The sequence below is a fragment of the Psammomys obesus genome, unplaced genomic scaffold, assembly GCF_907164565.1.
Source record: "Psammomys obesus unplaced genomic scaffold, mPsaObe1.curated_primary_1811, whole genome shotgun sequence".
Lineage (NCBI taxonomy): Eukaryota > Metazoa > Chordata > Mammalia > Rodentia > Muridae > Psammomys > Psammomys obesus.
The window spans coordinates 1,193,538-1,221,256 of NW_026596089.1; the positions used below are offsets into that span (position 1 = coordinate 1,193,538).

Here is a 27,719-nt window from a genome sequence, read left to right on the forward strand (position 1 = left end):
CAGGCAAACTTTATGTTGTTTCTTCCTCTCCTTTTAGGACAATCCAATGAAGTGGCCAATGAGATATTAAACTTAACTGGTGATGGGCAGAACCTAACCTCAGCCAATATTAATAGCATTGTAGAACAGGTCAAAAGGATTGTGAACAAAGAAGAAAATATTGATATAACACTTGGCTCAACTCTAATGAATATATTTTCTAATATTTTAAGCAGTTCAGATAGTGATTTGCTTGAATCTTCTACTGAGTAAGTATCTCTGCCCCTGGAGAATTAAAATGATCAATGTGTTGTAAGAGCATTGCCCGCTTCTGACTGCTTTGTGATCACATTCCATAATCCACAGCTCCAGAAGATGCATAGGTACTTCCCAAGGTCATTTACAAAGTAAATTCTAAAGCTCTCTAGTTTAGAAGTATAAATTACAGAGTAAGTAGAATTTTCATCTGGTAATATATATAAAATCACCCCCCCAAAGCATATGTAGTACATCATAATATATTATCAGCCTACATAAAAGGTTATCCAGGGTTATCATAACCACTGTACATCTGCCATTCTACACAGCTCTGTTACAGCCTTGTGAGCTTCTAAAATGAAAGTGCCTCGGATACGGGCAATTATATTTTTTATTCCACTTGTTATTGACATTAGGATCTTTAATTTCTTCTGTTTCCATCCTTTATGTAATATTTCTTTGATAAAATATAATTATTAACATATCCTTTAGGTTATTTTTATCTCTATAGCATTAATTACAAACACTTTTGCAGTATCTTCTGGTTTCTTGGTTATTTGTGGAAAACAAACTCCATTTCTGGTGACTTAGCTTATGATTTCCATTAAGACAGTAGAGTTTTCTTGAGGAAGCATCAATTACATGATTCTGTGTATTAGCTGATAGCACTGGGGTGTGGGATGTTCTCATGGCTGTATTCACTAAAATGAGAGAACTTAAAAATACTTTCTTTATTAGTATTTTATCATACAGCAACTCCCTAAAACATAGTGTAATCTAACAGTGATGTCATTTTCATTTTTTTAGAGCTCTAAAAACAATTGATGAGCTAGCCTTCAAACTAGACCTGAATAGCACCCCACACGTGAATATTGACACACAGAATTTAGCTCTTGGAGTCTCATCCCTGATGCCAGGAGTGAATGCACCTTCAAATTTTAGCATTGGCCTTCCAAGCAATAATGAATCATATTTCCAGGTAACAAACCTATGTTTGTTTTAATTTTAACTAATTAATAAGACAGAGAACAAATTTATTGGCTCTTTAATATTAGATACCTCAAGGAAGTCGATTCAAGAGATGGTGGACAGATAAGAATGTTGGCTAAAATGGCATCAGGAAGTATATGGTTCATAGCCTAGATAGTGAAAGGTACCTTCTAAAGATAAGATGAAACTAAGTGGGGTAGACCATGTTGGAAGCATGGGTTAGGAACCAGTTTAAAGAGATAAACGTGTTATTAAAGACCTTCAGGTGGGAACAGGCATGGGAGAAGCCTTCTCTCTGCCACTGCTTCTCAAAACCAACTTTACAGTCACAGGGAAGACATGTTAAAAACAATTCTGGGCCTTGTAGGGCCCTGCCGTGTCCAGTTTAATCAAAGCACAGATGTTGCTGCTGCTGCTGCTATTGCTCTTCTAAGAATGACATGGTGCAAATCCACAATCTAGAGGCTTGGCAGTGAGGGAAGCAGATGAGACTAGGCAAGTAATCTGGGGTCCTGCTCACCCTTCTAGATATTTTAAAAGCATAGCTCATCCAATAATTTTCAAATGCCTACTATGTTTCAAACAATGTCAGCAAGCAGAGCAAACCCAGTGAATACAGCACCATTCCTGACCTGAGACAGTAACTATGTGGAAAACAGTTGGTTTTTTTTGTATTTATTTTTTGTTGTTTGGTTTGTTTGTTTGTTTGTTTGTTTGCTCTCAAGATAGATCACTGAAAATACAAAATGTCTAGGCTTGAGATACAAGCAAGACTTTTGTTCTATTTTAGATTAGGGGTCTAGGGTTTTCGTATTTAAACAGTGCAAGAAGCTCCTTTGGTCTCAGTCTCGTCCACGAGGACAGGAGATCTCTATGGCCTGAATTAAGTTATCTGAGGGTGTTCCTAGTACTGGCTATTTTTTGGTGTGTAGTCTGTAAAGCAGCCAAAGGAGTGTCAATCAAGACTGAGCTGTTCTGTGTGATTCCTCCATTCACAGAGTGTCACTCTCCACTTGCCTCCTTTCTAATGAAGGTGATGCCAAAACAAGACAAAAACAGCTGCTGCCTCTTCACAGAGACAATGAAGCTCTGCAGTTAAACAAAACAATTTATGCCCATAGTATATGGCAAAACATTGAAATCTGACACTATTAAATCCCACTCTCATAATTGACAAGTATTTTTTGGTCTCTGTAATTGTTGGTGTGCTTTAGAATCAAGGTATTCTTGTGTGAACTCCTAATGTGATCTCTGCCTCTGACTGCAAGGGGCTTACCCAGGAATTCCAGACTTCTGCAGAGGTCAAGGTCAACTTGGTTCTGGTTAACGTGGCCCCTGCAGATGTTCTCTCAACCCACTCAGCATGGGGACTGGACTGTGCTACCAATGCTCTCACAATGATTATTCTACCAATGTGCTTGTGCGTGACAGATGGACTTTGAGAATGGCCAGGCAGATTCATTGGCTTCTGTGATTTTGCCTCCAAACCTGCTTGAGAATCTAAGTCAAGAGGATTCTGCGTTGGTCAGAAGAGCACAGTTCACTTTCTTCAACAAAACTGGACTTTTTCAGGTGAGAACTCTTTAAATTATTTTTGTTTTCCAATTTCAAATGAAGTATCTTAGCTCAAAGGTCAAGACATCAGATTTCCTTGAAATATACCAGCAGTTATAGAAAATCTAATCTATTATACTTTCTAAATTGAAAAAAAAAATAATGTAAGTCTTCAAATACTTTACTTCAGATAATCTCCCATTTAACAGTATGTACTTACTTGAATTTTAAAAATAATAAATATAAAGCTAAGACTAGTATTATATAATGAGAAATTGAGTTAGTTAAGATGCTGTTATTTATTATTTGTTAATCCTTTTGTTCTCCAGACCCTGGGGCCTCCAGAGTTAAAGCATTTGTACACCAAAGGAAAAGATTTTTTTTAAGTCAGCAGGAAGCACCTTTTACATAATGAGAGGCATTCTTGGCTTTAATCATTTTTCCCATTAGTATTTCAAATGACCTTTGGCATTCTCATATCCGCAGAGTAGGGTGGCATTGTGCTGAGCACATATTATCATTTTTATTGGCATCAGGTCAAATACTAGATGGTCCACTGCCAGAAAACACTAATGACCCTTGGTGACCTTTATGAGGACAGCCCCATCTAGAGCACTTTGCTGGAGCCTCTCTTCAGAACACTTTACCAGTTAAAGTCAAGGTACCAGTGTTTGTCCAGCCGTGTGCTCTGTGCAAGAGAGTATTTCAACTCTTAGGCCCATAGGAATGTTTCTTGTATGGCCACCCTATGAATCACTCAGTTATAAAAGAGGGAAATGACTGGGCCTGTTGCCACGCTTCTGTAATCCCAGCACTTGGGAGGCAAAGTGAAGGAGAAGAGGAAGAAAGAGAGAGAGATAAGGATAGACATAGAGAAAATAGTAGAGATTAAGATGTAGAGAGAAGTAAAGGACATAGGGGATAAATATGGTGAAATATCATTCCACAATTTTAAAAATTATTTTGGAAAAAACTTTGTAAAATGTTCATGTATAATAAAACTGGAACTTAGACTTTTATACAGATTTTGAGAGTTATGGAGCAGCTGAGCTTCTTCATGCTTGATGAAATATGTGCTGTCTTCAGCCGTAGGGCCTTACTGTCAGTTTGTGGAGAGCAATTTATAGCCTTAGCAATAGCCTATGATGATTGGGGGTTCCATGGGCTCCCTTTAGCCAACAACTCAACAAAATATAACCCTACCTGGCACTGGAAGTTGTTGCTTGGTAGTATAAGATGTCTAGTTGGTGTTTTGTTTTCCCTATTACTTGGAGATTCCGTTTAGAATTCTTTCATATATGTATATATTTTAGGATGCTTCTATAGAAGCACATTTTTAGATTTTTTTTAAAAGTAAACTAACAGAAACGTTTAAAAAATAATAAAACAAACAAAAAGAAACTAGTAAAGTTTCTGTGATATACTTCCCATACTTTAGAAAAGATAGGAGCATCTTTTCTAAAGTGATGGCCGTCCCCAATTCAAGTCAACAGTTTTGATAGTAACAAACATAGAAAGTTAATTAAAGCTATATTTTATAATTGCATTTGGAATTTAAGCGATTTTATGATTTTTTAAATATAACTGACTTATAAAATGGCATAGAGAATTAAAGTTTGACAAGAAAGCAAGATGGAAAAGAAACCCAGAGATCTTGGTAGAAAGGTGGACTGCTGCTCCAAGTCATTGAACAGCACGTATTCCAAGCTTTTTGGCCACTTCCTTTCTCTGTGAAATCTGCAGGTTCTGCCAAATGTAAAAAAAATAAAAGACAGAAGTTCTGGGTGGGCCTTCAATCCACTAGAATTTATTTAGGTATAAGCCAGTAAACACATCAGGCTGTTGGCATAGGTGTGAATGATGGATTGCTTTTTAATTTTTACACCGTAAATAACTTCATCTGTCTTCTTGAGTTGGGAAATGGTCTCACTGTTTCATAGCTTTTTATGACTTTGTATTGTCTCAGTTATCAATTGGCTGCCACCAATCACCGTGATAGAGTATGAATATGCCCTTATAACTGGTTTATTTGTGCAGTCCCTCAATGTATTTATTATAAGGGAAGTAGCATAGACCCTTCAGGAAAGCGAGCAATTGGAAGGTATAAACAGGATGCTCTAGAATTGAAGATCTTAAGTGCAAAAGTTGCTGACAGTTTGCTTATTTTGGAGCATGAACGTGTGTACTTATGACTAGTGCACGCGATTTGTTCTTTTCTTTTAAAGGATGTTGGATCTCAAGAAAAAATCCTTGTGAGTTATGTGATGGCATGCAGCATTGGAAACATTACTATCCAGAATCTAAAAGAGCCAGTTCAAATAAGAATTAAACACACCAAAACTCAGGTAAGAAAATTCCACAGATAATGGTTGAAGAGTGTGGACACTATCACAGGGAACTATAAATAATACAGAGCAACTGACACATTGTATGAGGGGTGACATCCATCCTCTAGGAGGGAGAGATGGTCAGGCAGGGGGCAATATACAGGCACTATGAACAGCAGCAACCACCAGTGAGTGAGTCAGTCTTGCCTGGTAACCAAGAATCAGAAGAAGTGGAAATGAATAAGAGGGCTACTGTTCTTTTTTCTTTTTCTTTTCTTTTCTTTTTATTAATTATAGTTTATGCACTTTGTTATCCCAGCTGTAGCCCTCTCCTCTATCCCCTTCCAATACCACCTTCCCTCCCTCTTCTCCTATGCCATTCCCCAGTCCAATGATAGGGTAGGTCCTCCTCCCCTTCCATCTGACCCTACTCTATTGGGTCTCATCAGGACTGGCTTCTTTTCTTCCTCTGTGTAAGGCTGCTCCCCCATCAGGTAGAGGTGATCAAAGAGCCAGCCACTGAGTTAATGTCAGAGATGGTCCCTGTTCCTATTATTGGGGAACCCTTTTGGACACTGAGCTGCCATGGGCTACTTCTGTGCATGGGTTCTAGGTTATCTCCATGCATGGTCCTTGGTTGGAGTATCATTCTCAGAAAAGGCCTCTGGGCCCATATTTTCTGGTTCTATTGCTCTCCTTGTGGAGCTACTGTTCCCTCCAAGTCTTTCTATCCTCCCCTTCTTTCATAAGATTCCCTGCACTCTGCAAAAAGTTTGGCTATGAATCTCAGCGTATGTTTTGATAACCTGCTGGGTAGAGTCTTTCAGAGGCCGTCTGTAGTAAGCTCCTGTCCTGTTCCCTCTTTTCTCCCTCTTCTGATGTCTATCTCATTTGCCTTTCTGAATGAAGACTGAGCACCTTACCAGGGTCCTCCTTCTTGCTTAGCTTCTTTAGGTGTTCAGATTTTATTGTGTTTATCCTATATTATATGTCTAATATCCACTTATGAGTGAGTATATGCCATGTGTGTCTTTCTGCTTCTGGGATACCTCACTCAGGTTGATCATTTCTAGATCCCACCATTTGTCTGCAAATTTCATCATTTCTTTGTTTGGAATGGATACAGAAATTGTGGTGCATTTACACAATGGAATACAAAACAAAGAAGGCTCCTGTTCTTAGTAAAGGATTTGACCAACTCCAAATACACAGGCACAGTAGTTGGTCAGGAGTTGTGATCGTCTCTTTGCGATTTTTAAAGTCCAAGATAATTGCAACGGAGATAGCTCAAGGGACGGCGGGAGAGAGTGGCCTCATTCTCTGGGAGATGTGCCACTGTTTAAGATGTTGCCAAGTGTTAGCATTCTTTCCTCAGGACCCTCTCTCCCATCCATCTATGTGCTGCAAGCACATGTGCTGTCTCCTGCAGCTCACTAACTAGTTGACTCACCTTTGTACAGCTTCCAGGTCATGATCTCACCACAGCCAGACAGGAAGTGAGCAGGCTGATAATGGCTGAAGCTTGGAGTTGAAACATTGACTCCCTTGTGGGAGACCTCATTTTTTACCTTTGGCCTTATTTGCTTCAGCATCCATACAGAAAGACTTTGGTTTGTTTCCTGTGGTGAAACATACTTAGTAGAACTTACCATTTTTAGTAAGTTCAGTTGCATTAATTTGTCAACAGTGTATACCATCTATCTCCACTAGATTTTTTAAAAGATCTACCTCAAATGAAACTCTGCCACTATTAAACACCATTTCCCTGTTCTTAACTTCCAGAAATTTCTAGCAATCTCTGTAGTACTAATTTGATTCTATCAATCCCTTCAAAAAATCCTACAGTAGTTGTCCTTCCAAAGTGACTTGTTTCACTTAGCATAAAGCATCCAGGATCCATCTGTGTTGTAGCACATGCCTGAAGTGCTTTCCTCAAAAGACTGTCTGATATTCCATTGTGGGAACATAACAGATTTTATCCATTGATGCTCATTTGGGATGCTTCTATTTTTTGTCTATTTTCTGACTTAACACAATCTGGCTGAGGGCATACAACTGTCTCTTGAGGGTCTGCTTTTAGTTTGCTTTTGTAGATGTTCAGACATGCAGGAGAATTTTGAAGATGATATGAACATTAAATTATAAAAAGCCTTGCCAGATATGAAGAATGATAATAGAGTCAGTATTTAACAATGGAACATAGAGTGTCCTGAAGAAAAGTGAATGTAGTTCTTCCTGGGGATTCCAACTGATTTTCATTAGAAGTCTCTAGGAGAGAAGACCCATCCAGGCTGGTGACCTTGTCATGTGGTACTGGAATGGTTTCTATTTAGTTGTGACTTTTAGTACAGTTTCTTTTTAGTTGTGACTTTTAAACAATTTAAACTACAATTTTGCATATTTATTTTTATATTAATATAGGAAGTACATCGTCCTATCTGTGCCTTCTGGGATCTGAACAAAAACAGTAAGTTGTAAAATACTGGGGGCTTTCAAGTGTTGTCAAGCATTCCCATTCCTGCCCATTTCACCCCAAACCACAATTTAGGACAAGTGAGCTTCAAACTATAGTTTAGATAGTTTGGGAATCAGTTCCCATTTTTAAAATAACTTTTGTCACATCAAGAAACAAGCATATTTGGCTCACAGACTGAATTAAACATTTTAATTTCAGTTATTTTATGAGGTGGGTGAAAGGGCCTACTGAAGTTATATATAAAGAGCATATATTCCTTGAAAAAAATATTTTAATATCACCTCTAATATTTAATATCTTTAATATCACCTCTAAAGTGATATTGAGCAGTCAAGACAGGAAGGAGCATGCAAATAATCAATGAATCACTAGGCTGAGAGTGTAGAGATGAATAAAGGGATGCTTGAAAGGATACCTCTTGTGTTTATCTCCTAAGGGTCATCTTCCCTATGAACCCCTCAATACCACATTGCTTCTAAATTTATTCTGGTACCATACTGGCTGTGTTGTCTGTGAAAAATACAGTTCCATGTTGCCAGAAATCTCTTTGTCACTTACAGGCAGATAGTTTAGTTGTTTATGTTTTACCTGCCTGCCTTTTGAGATCCTGATTGACTTGTATACCCGCTTAAAAATATCATCCTGTGTCATAACATATTTAAATAAATGGGCAAATATAATGCCAAAAGAAGTCAGAGATGTTCAGACCCATTTGCCCTTGTTTTCATAACAATGACCACTGGGTACATCGCAAAATTGTCTAAGCCTCCCCTCATCTCTTCATCCATCTCTTCATCTGTTTTCAGAAGAGTTAGTCTGATCCTAGACTGTTGGTCTTCAGAGAGCTTATCAGCACATAATGTTTAAAAGAAATTTTGTTTTTATAGAAGTTTATTTCAAAATTTGTTAAAATTTTAATGTGAGCATCTAGACAAGCCCTGAGTCACTTCAGTGAAGCACAGTGCCTGAATAATTTTGAGATGACTTTCAAGGAATCTAAATCATTCTACTTCTTGGTCACTACAAGAAGGATGCCCACATTACAGATAACTGAGCCACTGCTGTTTTCTGCTCATTGTTTCTTCCTGCAGAAAGTCTTGGAGGGTGGAGCACCTCCGGATGTTCTGTGCGCTCCAACTCGGAGGCTGGGGAGACCATCTGCCTGTGTAACCACCTCACTCACTTTGGAGTCCTGATGGTAAGAGGAGGGATTTGCCTCATTTTGATTTGTGGTAGTCTTAGAAGGCACAATTCTTTTGTGTGACCCCAACTTTTTTTATTATAGATCATGGAAATTTTTTCCTAATCATGCCTGTCTGTACAACGGATCTTGATTTGTAACAAGGCATTAAATTAGCAAATCTCATGTATTTGCACCAAATGACAGATTTATACAAAAGAACACTTATTTTTTGTAGCTTTAATAAGAAACAATTCCAGAACATCCCCCCCTCCTCCTTATCCTCATGAACCTCTTTGGTTAAGAAAGAAGGAGTTGGTGAAACAGAGATGAAGGAAAGAGCAATAGAAGAAGAAAGTGTTGGGTTGTTGCTACCATGGAAGAGAACCATAGTCTAATCAAGATTTTTCTTCCTTATGTTTTTGTTTAACTTGCTTGCCAGCAAGTTGATATTGTGCCTGTGCCAAATGATTTCTCTTCTCAAGAGTATAATCTGCTAGGACAGTTTGAGTCAGTGACTTCAGTCCTACAAGAAAGATGATAAGATGTATGAGATTTCTCTCATTTTAGGGATTTCATAACATTCTTTCTATTCTTTCTTTCTCTCATCATTTATTTAAAAAATATACCTAGCCAGCATACTCAAGAGTTTGCATAAAAATTTATATCACGTCAGTGTTTTGATTGTCCTACTCAATTTTCAAGACCCATCTTCCTCCCAATGGCCTGTTGGAACTGATCCATGAGTGAGTAGCATTATCTGATATGTGTGTTGTACAAGCACCTATCCAGTATGCAGAACATCTAGAATGCACTGTAGCCATTGTTTTGAGAAAGTTTCTATGAAGGGATCAACCAGACTTGTTTTTTCATAGACAATGGGAGTAATGGGAATTGAAGTGATACAGTTTTTCCAGTTGAAACCACAGACATGAGGTTGCAGTCATCTCCCTGAAATGTTTGGGCCTTCTTCCTGTGGAGTCTGGGAGGAAGTAATGAGCAACTGTGGACTTTAGTATTTGAATGATGAACTACTTGGCCCATGTAAATGGCCATTGTCATATGGCAACTCTCACAAGTCATAGATTTACTAACATGTAGGGATACAAATTCTCTGGGAAAGAATAAGTCATTGACAAGGTTGATGAATCACAGAAAGCAACGTTTTAATACTCTCAAAATATGCTGTTTCAAGACATGAAAATTGAATTACTAAAATATACTGTGTTTTCCAGTTGAAACAGAAATTAAAATTTCTTCCATCTCTTTTTTTAAGTGACTAAAGATATTCTTTAGAAATCTTTCTTTTACATAATTAATTTCAACAATGTGCACATATATGTTTGCAAATGATTGTGTTTTATTTCTTTTATTTATTTATTTTATAATTACACTTTATTCACTTTGTATCCCCCCTGTGGTTCCCTCCCTCCTCACGTCCCAATCCCTCCCATCCTCTCCCCTCTGCATGAATGCCCCTCCCCAAGTCCACTGATAGGGGAGGTCTTCTTTTCCTTCCTTCTGATCTTAGTCAATTAGGTCTCATCAGGAGTGCCTGCATTGTCTTCCTCTGTGGCCTGGTAATGCTGCTTCCCCCTCAAGGGGAGGTAATTAAAGAGCAGGCCAATCAGTTCATGTCAGAGACAGTCCCTGTTCCTATTACAATGGAACCCACTTGGATACTGAACTGCCATGGGCTACATCTGTGCAGGGGTCTTAGGTTATCTCCAAGCATAGTCCTTGGTTGGAGTATGAGTCTCAGGAAAGACCCCTGAGCTCAGATATTTGGTTCTGTTGCTCTCCTTGTGGAGTTTCTGTCCTCTCCAGAGCTTACTGTTTCCCACTTCTTTCATAAGATTTCCCGCACTCTGAGTTTTATTTCTAATAGATAAATAGATGCCAGTAACAAAATTGACCTCTAAGAACTGCTTTATATGCAGCTTGATTTGATCTGCACATTACTCAGATAGCTAGTTTTACTATATGCAACTTCAGTTTTATTATGGGTTTATAAATTGCACATTGTGTTTTCTGTTGCTTTCCGAGTAAAAAGTTACATTTACATGTGAGTGAATTCTTCCCCTTTCTTTTTTGGCCTTTATTGTAAGATTATCAACTGCTAGGGGAAACACTTTCCAAAATTCATTCCTTCTGGCATTGTGTTGGCATTCTTTTGGTGCTTTCAGACCACCAATGCTTGAGTCATAGTTTTTTTCTTCTAGATTTACAACTCTTTGTTCACTTGTATGAGATAGTCTCAGAGTCTATGTTTTCCCATGATGCATAGACCCATATTATATCTTTTAATCTATAAAGGTGAAAAATGTCTAATGTCCTTCCCTACGTTTGTTATAGAACTGACTTTCTTATTGTTTTATATTCATATATCTTCATGTTGGCTGGCTTACAAAGATAAAATTGTCATGTGATCATTCTTAGAAAGTACAACATAATAGGAGAATTGTGTGTGAATTGTTATCAGTGTGTAGAATCACTTCATTTTTTCTTAAATTATTTATTAAATTAGCAGTCTTTTGTCTTACCTAGATGGAAGCAGTGCTCTGAGGAATTCATCACCCTCGGTGATCCTGCAAAGCTCTTCCTTTCTCTACTCTAGCTGATCCTGTAGGAACTGTACCAGTCCAGCACCCCCTTTGAGTCTGCTGACACTGACTCAAATCCATCCCATGTGCCATGGGCCCATGACTTCCCGGTGTTTTGAGGGACTGAGGGACTCCTCGGGTGTTGAGGACAAGGAAAGCGTTTTCTGCTTCTGAGACCCCACTTCTACTGATGTCAGCCAGTGTGCATTTTTCAGTGTTTCAAAACTACTGCACATGCTTTTACTGCCTTAGTTGTATCTAGAACTGACTCCTGCTTCTTCCTTATTTCACATACATGCACACATAAAGAAATATTGACTCTACGGGGGGCTTGTGGGAGAGTAGCGTTTTCTTGACATTTGATAAAAATTAAAGGAAATTGACATATAGAAAAAACAGTTTACCTTTGCCATAAGATTGAAATGTTTAAACTGTATGTTCAACAAATCTCTTCTTTAATTTTTAAACACGTGTATGTTGGAAGTGAATTTTATCTTCCACCAGGACGAATTAGTGGTCTTATCTTAGGTTTTATCCCTACCTAATACTCCATTTAAGGAGGAAAAGAAAAGTTTTCCTATGAGGTCCAGAGTTTTCAAGTTCACCTAAACATGAAGAATTAATGTTGCTTGTTTTCCATGTTGGCTTCTTTCCACTCTTCACAACTCCTAATACTTTAAATTAAGCCAATTAAATCTTTAAAGAGTAAATATGATAGACCCCAACACACTTGGTGGTTTCACTTTTATGAAAAAATAAAATAAAGATCAACCCAACCTCCTAGTTGCCAGGCTTTGAAATGAACATAGAAAACTTTAACACCACCTATAGCAACCTCTGGCTGTTCCTGGCTAAGCATCTCTCACCTAATGAACAATCTAGGGGCCAAAGGATTGGCTATGTTTGCATAGTGACTTCCATTTATACATGCCCCTATCTTTGCAAAAACAGATTTCGCTATTAACTTGCCATACAAGGCAACCGTGTCTTACACTGTTTCTTTTAGGGATTCCAGTATTTTCACTCTTTGGCTTACACGAGGGTACCAAGAGCTTACAAAGAAGGTACTGATTTAAGACAGTGTGTACCGACTTCTGCAGTAATGCTTCATTTTATTTCTTTCTCTTATTGGTCCACAAGAATGCAGTAAGTGGCTACGCCAGTGTTGATAGGCATTGTTTTTAGCCTCTGAGACTGAACTTCTCTAATGTCAACAGTGAACTTTACGGCAACTTAAAGCATCACTGTCATGAAAGAAGAATAATACTTACAGCAGCTTCCCATGTTTTGTTAGGATCTTCCAAGGAGTGCATCACAAATAGATGGAAGAAACACAAAAGTCCTCACTTTCATCACCTATATTGGGTGTGGGATATCTGCTATTTTCTCAGCAGCAACTCTCCTGACATACATTGCTTTTGAGTAAGTATATATCTATCTGCCAAGCCCAGTGCTAACAATTGCAAATATGAGCATGAAATTGCCTCAGCTTTGAAAACAGCTCTGCAGTTTATGAACTGCATGTTGGTGTCTCACTTTTAATCATCATGTTTCTTGTAAGATCATACAACATGAATTTTCCAGGTATAGAATCTTAGTTTATAATTACTATGTTTCTATTGATAAAATAGATTTAAGGCTGCTAAAGAGTATGAACAGTAATGTAAATTAAAATGACATGAAATACTTTCCACATTGTAATGGCGAATATAATTTGCTTCTTAAATTGCATGCAAGATTTCTTGAAACAGGAAATTTTTTAAAGGGACTCCTGACTCATTAAAAAAAAAAAATCAAGAAATATCAAACAATTCTAGGGAAATTACCTTTTAAATAAAAATGTCAGAGCTAAAGGAATGGCTCCACAGCTACAAGCAGTGGCTACTCTTGGAGAAAGACCTGAGTTTGGATTCTTTCATTCACACGGGGCAGCTTGCCACCATCTATAATCCCAGTTCCAGGGGCCTTAATGAAATACGGCTTTTCCAGGTATCTACATGCAGATGCATAGACGTATGGACATGCACACCTGAACAAATTGATTAACTTTATAGTTCTTGGAAATCTCAGGAAATTCTTAAATTAAAGAAAAATGTGAGCATGGTAGCTCATGTCTCTAATCCCAGCACTCAAATGGCCCAAGCAGGAGCATTTCCATGAGTTAGAGAACAGCCTGGGCTATATAATGAATTACAAGGCATCCTGAGCTGCAGTAGAAAAAAAAAAAAAAACAAAACAAAACAAAAAACTAATTCAAGAATAGACAAGTAAATAAATAAATGTAAATCCTGTGTAAACAAGTTGAGAATTTTGGAAACAGCTGGAAACAATTTGAAAAACTCTTTGTAGCCTGGCAAAAACTCATAAACATGTTCACGCCTCAATGTGGTGGTGGGGGGTATTTTGTATATGCAGTTACATGCTGCAGAATGGTAGAGAACAGAAATTGACTCCTGTGTTTAAAATATCGGTGTGCAGTGTCACCTCTTGCATACTTTTCTCTTCTCCATCTGTAGGAAGCTGCGCAGGGATTATCCCTCCAAAATTCTGATGAACCTGAGTTCAGCCCTGCTCTTCCTGAATCTCATCTTTCTCCTGGATGGCTGGATCACTTCCTTCGGTGTGGCTGGACTCTGCACGGCTGTGGCTGCACTGCTGCACTTCTTCCTCCTGGCTACCTTCACCTGGATGGGACTGGAAGCCATCCACATGTACATAGCTCTTGTGAAAGTGTTTAACACCTACATCCACCGCTACATTCTAAAATTCTGCATCATTGGCTGGGGTAAGCCTCCCTGAACACCCTTCCTCATGTATCACCCCAAAAGACACATAGAAAAACATGCATCAGATAATAAAATCCTGAGAAGGGACATCTGTATGCTTTTGCAATGTATGCTTTTGGAGCTCTTACCAGTCCTCACTAAATTCAGAAGGAAAGGAAAGCCTTAGTCCTGAGTCACCACAAACTCATTTCCTGAGCCCAGTGCCAGCCCACCATTGCTAAAGAAGCAGCTGACAGCCCATTATGCTTCCAAATATAGTAGACAGCTAAACTCCTAGCTCTAATCATCCCTGTGTGGGAGCCAGAAAAAGAGTGTTATTTTTAATGTGTGGAAACAAGATATTTACAGAATTGTTGCCTTGAGCTTTTTACCATGAAACCTCGGTCAGTTGTCCAAAGCCATTTTAGCCCTTATAGAATCTTTTCAATGAGCGCTTTCTTTATCTGGATTGTTTGTCAAATGAGGCATCTGAAAGCTCAATCACCATCTTTTTCAGATGACAGTATTCAAGGCTGAGCCATTCCTTAGTTCACAGCATTCCCCTGTGAGAAAATCAAAGGATCACTCGGAACATTGAGGAGGCATGAATTGGCTCAATGACGTAGACACAGGAGTACCATGGGTTCTCTGGAGAAAAAGGAAATGCATCATACACTAGCTGCTTACCAACACTTTTTCTGAAGTTTTTATTTCATAAGAGATGCAGTCACCTTATCTTTTCAAACTTTGGTGACCCAATGTAGCATCATTAACACAACTACACATTGTCTGGTACTGACTTCAGTAGAATCACAGTCTACACGGTCTACTCACATCTCCAGTGAGTATCACTAGACCCAGCAGCAGATTTAAGCATCTTACCACTAGAGAGTAGGCTTAAACTATTACCACTTAGAGTCATATGTTACAGACTGAGGAGGGAAGTTAAAACCAACAGGTTTTAACCAGTCAACTTACTTGACAGTATCAGTCCCACAAGGCAGTGCCAGAATCTTCAGGAGAGTTCTCAATGGCATGGGTTTTGTTTTTGTTTTGTTTTGTTTTGTTTTGTTTTGTTTTAAAACAGGTCTGCCAGCCTTGGTGGTGTCAGTTATTCTGGTGAGCAGAAAACAAAATGAGGTATATGGAAAAGAAAGTTATGGGAAGGAGCAGGATGATGAATTGTGAGTAGAACACGTTTGGGGACATTGTGGTGGGATGTGTACTTTCCTGTGGCTTACTGTAAGTTACCATGGTGATAATAACTCTCTGATGTTGAAGTCTTTACTTCACCTCTGAGACTCTGTCAGAGGTCTGTCAACCACAGATTAATAATTTCAATGCTTAGACCCGCCTTTCTTTATTTTAATAGCATTGTACTTTATGGTCTAGAGAAGTGGACACCTGAGATAATTTTTTTCTAGACTCAGAAGACTCATTCACTTTGAGGAGATTCTGTGCTACTCTTGCTTCCTTCAACCCATACATATTGGCAATAGCAAAAATGACCCAGTATGAGTGTTTTACAGAAAACAATGAGATCCATGAGTCCTTGAGCAAAACCTTACTTCACAAGTTGAGGTCATTGAGATTAAGGTCATTATTGCTTAAGCAAATTGCTCTCATATTTCTCATCAACTGTACTGTGGATCACCAACATCCATTGATTTCAGGAATTACTGATTGCTTCATGAACATTTTTTTGTTGTGTGAGGCCCATGACACCTCATGTCTGTGTAAACTTCAGGGATAGACAGCACTTCTATATTTAGTCAGTTCTCATCCTTCATGGCCTCCCTTTCTTTGTGTTTCTGAAACAGTGCTACAAAACCTTAACAAGTTGGACCTGTATCAAGAATTCTAGCATCTTTGGGAGACTTCCATGTTTAAAGAAATTCCACTGCCATGGACGTGCAATGTTATTCAGGGGACCCTTACAAAGTACACTAAATTTTAAGCTAAATTAGTTTTAAGTGAAGGAATATACAATCCCTCATTGTAGTATTTAAGTTGTGCCGTCAGGAAATCTCATTTAGTGAGCACTCATTGTATGCTAGAAATCATGTTGAGTTCTAGGATCGCAGGATGTTCACAAAAGCATTTACCTCAGTAGCCACAATGAGGACAATTAACTTTAAGATGAATTTAATTTCCTGAAGTTATTAGATTTTTTAGGTACTTTAGGTAGCTTAAAAAAGCTCTAGAACATCTGCAAATTGCATTGCTTTTCAACTTTACTCATGTTAGAGTTTGTAATACAAAATAGTTTGAATTTTTCTCTCATCTATTGTCTGATATATATCTGAGAATCAAGTGCCTTATAATTGTGTGCAAGAAACAACTATACATGAATCCTTTAATATTATAATATCTTGGTTCAACTAGAATAGTTATATAAATAATAATTGCTTCAGATCCTCAATCCTTAATTCAATATAACAAAGAAGTGTAATTTAGCTAATCATAGAAAACAGGGAACTAGGGACATAGGTGACCACTAGCATTGATACTGTGTCTATAGCCCATGAGAGCCAACATCTCAGCAGCTCTCCTAGCCTCTTTCACATGTACGGAAGCTGACAGCTGGAATATCATAGCTCTCATAAAATCTCTTAGCAGACTGCCATATCCATGTTGTTTTTTGGAATGGAGTCAGCATAGCCACCCTTTGACAGGAAAGGACAGCAAAATTGATTGCTGAAAATCTCCATTGTTAGAGTAAAGACATACAAGAGAAAAAGGGTCAGATATGGTTTAAAGCCAGCCAAACAAGCATGCTCCCATACCAATTAGAATTCAACAAGCAACCTCCTTTGGTTTTAAATGTTGATTTAAGAAATGAGATTAAGAAAGCAGGCGTCCAAAACTAACCAAATGAAAAAAACCACCTATGAAAGGATCAAAGAAGAAACTAAGGCCCACAGAAGTGAGTTGACTTTTCATAGGTGTTTCAGAAAGAACTCTGCAAGCTGTGCAAACCAGACGAAGGAAAGTTATGAGTAAACAAGGCTTGGTAACCACTCTTTTATCTTAATCTTGTTTCTTTTCCTTTTAGCTGCTGGATTCAGGATCCTGTGGTATTTTATGTGAGCTGTGCTGGGTACTTTGGAATCATGTTCTTCCTGAATGTTGCCATGTTCGTTGTGGTCATGGTACAGATCTGTGGGAGGAATGGAAAGAGAAGCAACCGCACCCTGAGAGAAGAGGTTTTAAGGAACCTTCGAAGTGTGGTCAGCCTAACCTTCCTGCTGGGCATGACATGGGGTTTTGCTTTTTTTGCCTGGGGACCCTTAAATATCCCTTTCATGTACCTCTTCTCTATCTTCAATTCATTACAAGGTAAGATACATGGTGTCCAAGCAGTGGCTGCTTTCTAATTTTACCTTATTTGCAGACAGCACAGATCAAGTTTCTATTACTACTTCTAGGTGCTAAACATAGTTTAGGCACAAATGGCTGTTCATTAAAAAGTTCTTGCATAGGTAATGAGGTAAAATGTTGGTTGACTTTTCTTTCTTTAGCATTATGTCCCAGACACATTAGAACAGTGCCTGGTATTCAATAAATATGCTGTAATGTAAGTGTGCACAGAGCAGTGGGAAGTGCTAGCTGAGAGCCTAACAGGAAGTTTAAGGGAGCACAGCCAATTTTGGTCTTCTTCTGGTTCGGGCACTGTTGCTGTCCTTCGTGCAAACTATATAGGTTTTCTGTGCATGGGCAGAGCAATTCACTTGTCTCCTTAGCTCCTCTGGTTTAAAAGTGAAATCCAACTCTCTTTTAGAAACTTGTCTTTTTAAGTTACAGACATTAATTCAACCTATCAAACATATCAATGCTCTTTTTTAGAGAAAAATGAAAGGCATCTTCTTCAAAGATCTTTCCACCATCTCACACACACACACACACACACACACATACACACACATACGCATGCACGCACGCGCACACAGACACACATGTCACTTGTTACTGTGCAACTTCTGCTAGTCTTTGAACTGAAACAGTTGTCACTGAGTAGATGTTCAGTGACTGTTAAATAAATAAATTGCAAAAAAAATTAAAACAAAAAAAATGGATTGCTGGAAAGGACATCCCTCAGGTAAGGCCTCCATCCATTCTGAAATGCCTGTGGCATAAATACTCATTAATAAATTCACCAAATTTATTCAGGTGCATGACAGACCAAATATGCAGCCTGGTATCATGAATATGTGGAATAATAAACCTCAAGAGGATATCCTTAAGTTGGAATCTTAATGTGTAGCACAGGGATCCAGCTAGGCAATGGGAATATTCCCCTATTTAATCTCTTTTATGATACAAGACATAAAAGTGCCCAAGTAAATATTGACAAAAGTATCCACTCACATTCGGAATCCCATGGTTTTATATTTCAGGATTATACTTGAAAGGCACAGTCATCTCTCAGCCCAACCTCAGTCTCAGTGTTAGAATTTCCTGGCAGCCTCAGCAAACTCCAGCAGCTACAGCTGTAGCTGTTTCCATTAATTGGAGTTAAGATGCTTTAATTTTCCCATCATGGGTCTCCTGACGAGAGGGAAAAAACGTTGTTAGCTGTCATCAAGTCACTGTTCTTAATAAATCACTGACTTTAAAGACTGATTTTAAATCCTACAGATTCAGAACAATTTTTTACACATCCAATGATATTAAAAACACCCCCAAAACAAAACTTTTAATGCAAAGGCCATGATACTGAGGGCACTTACTCCACAGTTATTTCACCAGCCAGGCCAGACAAAAACTTCCTAGAGCAGTATATAAATTTACTTAATGGCTTTTATTGGTAAACTAGTTTCTGTCTTCAACATGGGGCTTATGTTTATAAGAACTTCATGCTTTATTACAAACATATAAAGCCTTGTGTGGTGGTGTGTGTCGGTAACCCCAGACTCAGGAGGCAGGAACAGAAAGACACTGAATTTGAGGCCATCCTGAATTACATAAGAAGGCTTTATTTTTTTTATAGTGATAATATTTTACTTTTTTTGAGTGTTCTTTTTTATGAATATAAACATTTTTTATTCATTTTGTATCCCCCCATAATCTCCTCTCTCCTCCCTTCCCAATCCCACCCTCCCTCCCCTTTCTGCATGCATGCCCCTCCCCAAGTCCACTGATAGGGGAGGTTCTCCTCTCCTTCTTTCTGATCTTAGTCTATCAGTTCTCATCAAAAGTGGCTGCATTGTCATCTTCTGTGGCCTGGTCATATAGACATACAACATAGGACAAACCCACTAAAATCTGTGCATCTAAAGAAACTAAGCAAGAGAGAAGACCCTAACTAAAACTCTCAATCCCCATCCTGAAAGGCAAAGGGATGGACATCAGAAGAAGAAAACTGGAAACAACCTAGGAACCTGCTACAGAGGGCCTCTGAAAGCCAGAAGAAGAAAACAGGAAGCAAACTAGGAACCTGCCACAGAGGGCCTCTGAAAGCCTCTGCCCTGCAGACTATCAAAGCAGATGCTGAGCCTGATGCCAACTGTTGGGCAGAGTGCATGGAATCTTATGTAAAAAGTGGGAAATAGTAAGAGCTGGAGAGGACGGGAACCACACAAGGAGAGCAACAGAACCAGAAAACTTGAACACAGGGAACTTCCCAGAGACTCATACTCCAAACAAGGACTATTTGTAGAAATAACCTAGAACCCCTGCACAGATGTAGCCCATGGCAGTTCAGTGTCCAAGTGGGTTACATAGTAATGGGAAGAAGGACTGCCTCTGACATAATCTGATTGGGCTGCTCTTTGATCAGCTCCCCCTGATGGGGGAGCAGCCTTACCAGGCCACAGAAGATGACAATGCAGCCACTTTTGAGGAGGCTTTATTTTTAAGGGAGGGAAATAAGCCCCACGAGGCAACGAAACTGAGAAAATTCTGTTGTTGTTTTTTTTTTTTTTTCTGAAATAAAGATGACCAGAAAGAGAAAAAAAAAAACTATAATATGATTTGATTCAACTACTGTCTAAATTATATGTGTTCCTCACCTTTTATATTTCTCCAACATATGGAGAATTTTGACTTTCCTAACAAGTTCAACAGGTTATACCTGGAACTTGATCCTCAATTTTCTTTTTCCAGAAAAAATCAAAAACAAAAAACAGTATTGATTAGCAGTCAAGTACAATCTGGCTGTAATAAGTACCAAATGCAAGAGCATAACAAATACATCACACCGTTCTTAATCAGAAGCTGCTGAGGAGAACACAGGACAGGAATTACCAGTCTGCTCAGAGACTTCAGCCATTAGTTACAATGATGACCTTTAGACACCCAGATACCTCTATCAACATAAGTCATGTATATCTGTGTAATGCATGGGAGCTAATGAGGCACTTTCATCTAACATCTGTGATTTTACTGCCAGACTTGGAAGTCTAAAAAGCAGAAAATTCAGAAAGAGGACACAGTCTCCATTTTATTAGGTAAACTGATGGTAAAAAATAGCTAAGGCCTTTACCAAGAGCAGTTTGCATTGACAATGCTATATAATGTATACATATATATGCATATGCACATATATGTATGTGTATACATGAAAATTAAACAGCACATTATTAGGTGACACAGTATAAAAAGCATAGTTTTCTGTAGAATCTGAGAACTAAAGGAAAACATTTAACTAGTCCTTCAGTTCATATCAATGTTCTTATTTAGAAAGTGAATACAAATGCTAGTAAACATATTATCTATAAGTTAATGGGAATTTAATTTGTTGTCCATTAGGAACTGTCATTAGTCGCAGTCCTGTTGGTACACTAAGACATTAGTTAAATTTTGAGATGGTCAAACTGTAAATGGCCGTCTAAGTCTCCCTTGGCCTGTTAGGAATCTCATGGAACTTAAGCTGTGGCCCAGTAGCACATAAATACACATGTGTAATTGTTGGAAAGATGAAATACTTATTATCTATAATTAAAAGGTGGGTATCTTTCAGCTCCAGACACCTGAAATGACATCAAGTGGGGTGAAACATGACACACTGCAAGAAAATACATTACTCATCTTTTGACAGAGCACTTTGTGCCACAGAGAAATAATTTTGTAAAGGGTGTCTTTGTAGTATGAAAGGAAGATTGAAGACACTTTTCCAAAAACAGCCATAAACCCAACTTAACAACAGCTGGCTTTGTTTGACTAACAAGACAACCTGGGAGATATTTAGTCTTGGGTGCAGACTCACTTAGGAGTTTAGAAGCCAACCAGACTGTTCCTCCAATAGTCAAGTATATAGCACTCATAGTGTCTTCTTCCCAAATAGCTGGTTTTACTATCAAAACTCCAAAATCAATAATCATGATCTAAAATGCCAATCGCCCACTGCAGCCACCTGCCCTCTTCTTCCAGCCCTGAGTTATGCTTATGTTAATGTTTATGCTTCCTTTCTGTGTTTCTAAAGGTTTATCATTCAAGTTCAGAAAAGGTGAACTTGTTTTTCCAAATTTATGGTTGACTTTTCTGGGAAGGACCAGTGGCCTTTAGATAGTAAAGAACTCTCAAAGATGAGCACTCCCTCCATCTGGACTTGAATGCGACCTTTTGGAACAGTGACAGATGGCCACTTACACTGGTTTGGACTCCATCATATCTAGGGGAACTCTTTCTGGCATTTTTTTAAAAAAGATTTTGATAATTAGACTCAACATCTAAGAAATAGCTACTCATTTTATATGTACTCCCGAAAGCCATGTTTCTGTCGGAGTCAAACGAAAGGAATGGATTCTATATGGGAGTCAAATTTCTAGTCACAGTATCTTCTCTCCCCTAAATAGTTTAATAGCTCCAGAAGGATTGAGATTAAATATAAGTCATATAATACACAATTAATATTATGCCAGAATTTAAAATCAGGCTTATATTTATTTTCTAAGATGCTACTAAAATTCTGGGTTTAATGACAGGATTAAGAACGAGCAACCAAATCTACTCCTTCATAAGATTTCTTAGAATGTTTCCTCCATCCAGGCTTGTAGCCCTCCCTGCTGTCCCTTCACCATCTTCCTCTAGTGTGTATGCATAGCTAGCCTGCCTTCGAAAAAGATGTGATAAGGTGCAGCTGTTTTGTTTTTTTATATTTTCTACCTTCATTTTTCCCATAGACAGCCCTCCTTCCTTACTGCATTACAGTATACTTCCTTCTTCATCACAGCTGGAAATAGTATTAATTTAAAATAAAAAACTGTCACATTTACTGAAAATTAAATTTTGAATTCTCAAGTAATATTAGTGTTTGTGTGAAGTGAATATACAGTAGGAGACGGATGGAAGGAACTGAGTGAGAGGAAAAGAGAGAGTGAAGGATGATTAGAAATCCACTTTTCATCTAGCATGGAGGAGTTTCAAGTAGATGAGATCAAGGCAGTTTACAAGGCGAAGGCACTGTTGCTAAGGCATTCTACTTGGATTCGTTAGAGCAGTAGTCTCTCAGGCTAGGCTTCAAATAAAAAATGGACAGCTACAGCTCCTGAGTTTGTTTGTTTGTTTGTTTGTTTTGTTAGTTTGTTTGTTTGTTTGGTGACCAGAAAGCTTCAGGAACTTTGCACTAAACCAATCAAGAGGAAGTAAAAGCTTTACATTTGAATTCAATATTTTGGCTCTGTGGCCCCAAACCTTACCCGGGATGTCCCCTAGTCCTCAGTTCAGTAGGAGTGAAGATACAAAGAGGAGTAAAATGTCCTCATCACCACCCCAGCTACAGCAGGAAACATTTTGCAGAAAGCCAGGGAGCACATATTTCCTAGGTGGATTGAATATTCTCAAGGAGGAAACGTGTGGATAGAATGGATAGTGGGTTGGAAACGGAGTGAATTCCTGTGAATGCTTATGGAGATCATATTAAAATTTTGTAGCTACCTTTACATATGGTGTCATGATGTTGAAGTACGTGGAGAGAAATCTCAGCAGCTAAGGGAGGATATGGTTCAGTTTTTGTTTTTTGTTTTTTTTTCTTAGCTATAACCTGATGTTGGCTCCATTGGCTCCATTTTTACTACTCCTTCTTAAGAAAGCTTAGACTATGATGTGGATTCAACTACATTTTTATGCTTTAAATAAAAGGGAGATATTTTCTGGATAACAATTATTTTAATCATTTATTACTTGGTTAGCTTAAATTCACAGGAGAAATATTTGTTGCTGCAAAGAACAAAGCAACCTGCGAAGATTCTTACTCTGATTTAGCATGAAAATGTGTCTCAGGATAAAAAAAAATTCCTACAATAAATATAATACCTTGAAATTTCAAATAAAATCTTTACCATGAGTTCTCATTTCCCAAGATTATTATCTAATCTTGACCACAACTCAGTAAAAAACAAAACAAAACAAAAGAACGGAACTTTAATATGACTTTTTTCTGTCATATAATTTTAGAGAATATGTTCAGATTCTAATCTAAACTTATTTGATGCGTATGTAATTATAGTAGATTTACAGTTTATTAAAAATACAATGTATTCTTGTTATGTAATTGTGATGTAGAACAATGTTACATAAACTTTTTTTTTAAGATTTACTTATTTTTATTTTATGTGTGTGGGTGTTTTGCCTATCTTTATGTGTGTGTACCAAGTACTTGCCTCGTGTCCTCAAAGGCAAAAGACAGCACCAGGTGCCCTGGAACTGGAGTCACAGACAGTTGTTAGTCCCCGTATGTGTGGTGGAATTAAACAGAGATCTTCTATAAGAATAGCCAATGCTCTTAACCATTGAGCCATCTCTTAACCATTGAGCTCCTGTTTATAGTGGGAAATAGTAAGAGCTGGAGGGGACGGGAACTCCACAAGGAGAGCAACAGAACAAGATAATTTGAACACAGGGAACTTCCCAGAAAATCATACTCCAACCAAGGACTATTTGTGGAGATGACCTGGAACCCCTGCACAGGTGTAGCCCATGGCAGTTCAGTGTCCAAGTGGGTTACATAGTAATGGGAAGAGGGACTGCCTCTGACATAATCTGATTGGCCTGCTAGTTGATCACTTCCCCCTGAGGGGGGAGCAGCCTTATCAGGCCACAGTAGAGGACAATGCAGCCACTTTTGATGAGAACTGATAGACTAAGATCAGAAAGAAGAGGAGAACCTCCCCTATCAGTGGACTTGGGGAGTGGCATGCATGCAGAAAGGGGAGGGAGGGTGGGATCGGGAGGGGAGGAGGGAGGGGCTTATGGAGGGATACAAAATGAATAAAGTGTAATTAATAAAAAAAAAGAATAATAGAATGGAAGGGGTGGGATATGCTTATCAGTGTGTAAAAGAGTTATGGTTAGCCAGGAGAAATAAATTCTGATGTGACATGAAAAAAAAAAAAGGTTAATTAATGATGTCAGTTTATCTTTAAACTCATTCTCTCTGACTACTGTCTGCATTTGATACTCAAAATAACATATTTTAACTCTGCAAAAGGTCGCAAAGTAAAATTTAAACCTAGTTCTTTTCTAGTGAAATATCTACTTACTATCTACTGAAAATATCATAAACACCCTCTGAAGTTCCATTTCTCTCCATATGACATGTGAAAATAGTGTTACAAAAAGAGTATTACTAGAGTATGAAGGAATGCAATGTCTACAAAACTTTACCTTTTGCTCTCAACTGAAAGTTAATCATTGACTCAGTGTGAGTCCTAAGGTAACCCTTTAATTTATGCTGTAAATGAACATCCTTAAATGAATATAGCATCTTCCAGTTCCAATAAGTCATTGCATCATATAGTTGTTTAAGATTACACAATTACTTACATTCTCAATTATGTAACAATAAATCCCTCAAAGAACAAATTTAGAAAATTCTGACATCATTAAAGGAAATTAGAGTAAACCTAAATCAGTAGGCAGTCTCTAAACAACAGCCCTCTGACTTCAGCCTCCATGGATCTCACCTCAGGCCTCCCAGCTCTCCAGACTCTCTACTCTAACTCTGACAGCACCCTGAAACTTAGAAATAGGAAGTAAGCAATTCGATGTATGCCCTATTGGTGGCACATGCATTAGTTTAGTAGAATACCTTGTAGGGGCACACTGGATTTCGTAGGCACAACCACCTGATTCAGTAATTTGGATATGGAGATGAGGTCTAGTGTGACTGATGCCTCCTCCCCACTCGCTGGGGAGGACAGGCAACCCCCAGGCATTGCTTCTAAGTGATCAAGTATGGAACTAAGTCCTTCCTTGATCTGAAACCCTTCATGCCTTTAATAAAGCAGGACAATGTCCAGCAGACATCTTCGTCCTCACCCTCCTCTAACCCACAGCACAGGAATCTTGGGGGTGGCTGTATTTTGGATAACTAAAATTTCACATTTATTAAAGTTTTCTAGTTAGAACTCCCTTGTTACTTTGATGGTTGAGATTTTTGCATATAATGGGTTTTTGATCAACTCCATTCCCCATTCACTTCACTCCAATCCATTCTCCATTCTCCCTGCCAACACTTTTCTCTATCAAGTTCATGTGCCCCTACACACACCTTTTTTTTTTTTTTAACTCACCTAATATGCTTGTGCTGCCAATATGTTCATAGGTGCAGAATCACCTACGAGAGCATGGCTACCCTCTCGGAGGTTGCATCACTGTAGAAAATGACTTCAGATCCTAGCAGACAACAGCTACCAACAGTTCCTCAGCTGCAGGTGGGACTTGATGACCACTGCCATCCTGAAATTTTTGACTGGCTTTGCCTTATATAGGTCTTAACAGTCACAGCCACAGTTAGTTCATGTGTAATTGCCATGTTGTGCCCAAAATGCACTGTTTGCTGGGGTCATCTACTTCCTCTGGCTCTTACAGCCTCTCTGTGCCCCTTCCCTGATGATCTTTCAGCCTTGGCAGTAGGAGTTGTGATTCATGTGTCCCATTTATGGCTGGGTACTTTGCAGTCTCTTACTTTTTGAATACTGACCAGATCTGGGTCTCTGTTAATAACTACCTCTTGGGAAAAGAGGCTTCTCTGATGAAGGTTGAAGATAATGAGTAATCATTAGGGCTAGTTTAATGCTGTGTCCAGTTAGGAGAATGTCCAGGAAGTAGTGGGTTCTCCACTAGGGCTTATGATATGTCTAGACACAAGTTCTTGTCTGATAATGGTAGCAGATGAGGGTTTCATCCTTTTGATAAGGCCTTAAATCTAACAAACAGTGACTGGTTCTTTTCATGAAATTTATACATAGTTGCACATGTTAGTATATCATATCACACCAATCATTATGTAGTTCCCCGGGCTCACAGCTAAGTCAGACTGATGATTAATTTTCTCCCTCCATAGCATGCATAGGATCTTTTAGCTATGTGAAAGCTAGCCAGAAGAGGTGAGACTTCTGGTCAAGACATGCTTGATTTAGAACTAGTTTAAGCTATCTGATATAACATTTCAGACAAAAAAAAATGGGCTAATAATCGTAATCACTACCAACACAGAAATAAATGATATTGTAATGAGACAGCATATTTATATAATGAAATCTAAAGTTACATGATGGTTAGATAGTATTATTTATTTGATGTCTTGTGTATACTTTTTTTATACCTATCAAAGCTAAATGCCTTTGAAGCTAATTAGTTAAGGACTTTTGGCAAAACCTCATAACTTGATTTCATTTCTGAGACCCATGTGATAGAAGGAAAGAATAGACTTTGACCTCCTCTGACCTCTGATCTCCATGCATGCACTCATATGTGTACACAAACACACATGTACACGCTAAATAAACATGTAAGAGAAATTTTAAAATAAGTACATTTTAATTTACCATGAATTTTAGTAGGCTAATCCTCTTATTAAAATCAGTAACAAAAAGATAATCAAGACATTTCACATTAGCATTTCTCTACAGGTCAGAATAGGCAGCATTAACATATCCAACCATCAAGTCCTCACTTTAGGCACTGTGCTTGGGACTCTCTGATGGGCACAAGGACCTGAAACAGAGAGGAAAACACCCAGAGTAATTTCAACAATGTGAATGCTAGAACAGAAATCAACAAGCTTCATAACTATTGCACACTAGCATGTGATTTATTCTAGAATATAATTATGAATTATATGGCATTAAGCTAGTAACTACCACATATATTTGGTCATATTTTGTAAACTATACATATCAAACTTCAAAACTATCATATGTTATATTTTAGAACTTTATTTTATTTATTATTGCTGTGTTTGTGTGTGTATGCTTAAAAGGGACAGGCATATCCTGTGGCACACATGGATGTCAGAAAATAACTTTACCAGGTTAGTTCTTTCCTTCTACTTTTTCACAGGTTCCAAGAATCAAACTCGGCTTTCTAGCCTTGTATGTCAATTGTGTTATGCAATGAGGGCTCCTTGCAGCCTGCATACACATTCTTAATTATACAAGCTACAGTATAACTTAGTTTTCATAATGAATACTCCATATTCACAAGCAACATTTAAGTTTAATTGTCCCTTAACAATAATCTAATAGCTGTTTTTATGCCACTCTGTGCAAGTCCTTGGATCTATAGTCAGCTTTCTTCTTCTTCTTCTTCTTCTTCTTCTTCTTCTTCTTCTTCTTCTTCTTCTTCTTCTTCTTCTTCTTCTTC

At 38.2% G+C, this 27,719-nt stretch overlaps 1 protein-coding gene across 1 annotated transcript in view; it reads left to right on the forward strand.

The window, feature by feature from the left end:
* Adgrg6 (adhesion G protein-coupled receptor G6) overlaps positions 1 to 27,719 on the forward strand; it is a 144,020-nt gene that overhangs the window by 106,165 nt on the left and 10,136 nt on the right. The window contains exons 12-21 of the mRNA XM_055627730.1: positions 38 to 248; positions 1,045 to 1,216; positions 2,659 to 2,799; positions 5,007 to 5,126; positions 7,530 to 7,575; positions 8,676 to 8,782; positions 12,662 to 12,789; positions 13,884 to 14,152; positions 15,220 to 15,316; positions 17,188 to 17,471. Of these exons, the coding sequence (XP_055483705.1) occupies positions 38 to 248; positions 1,045 to 1,216; positions 2,659 to 2,799; positions 5,007 to 5,126; positions 7,530 to 7,575; positions 8,676 to 8,782; positions 12,662 to 12,789; positions 13,884 to 14,152; positions 15,220 to 15,316; positions 17,188 to 17,471 (1,575 nt within the window). The remainder of the gene's footprint in view (positions 1 to 37; positions 249 to 1,044; positions 1,217 to 2,658; positions 2,800 to 5,006; positions 5,127 to 7,529; positions 7,576 to 8,675; positions 8,783 to 12,661; positions 12,790 to 13,883; positions 14,153 to 15,219; positions 15,317 to 17,187; positions 17,472 to 27,719) is intronic.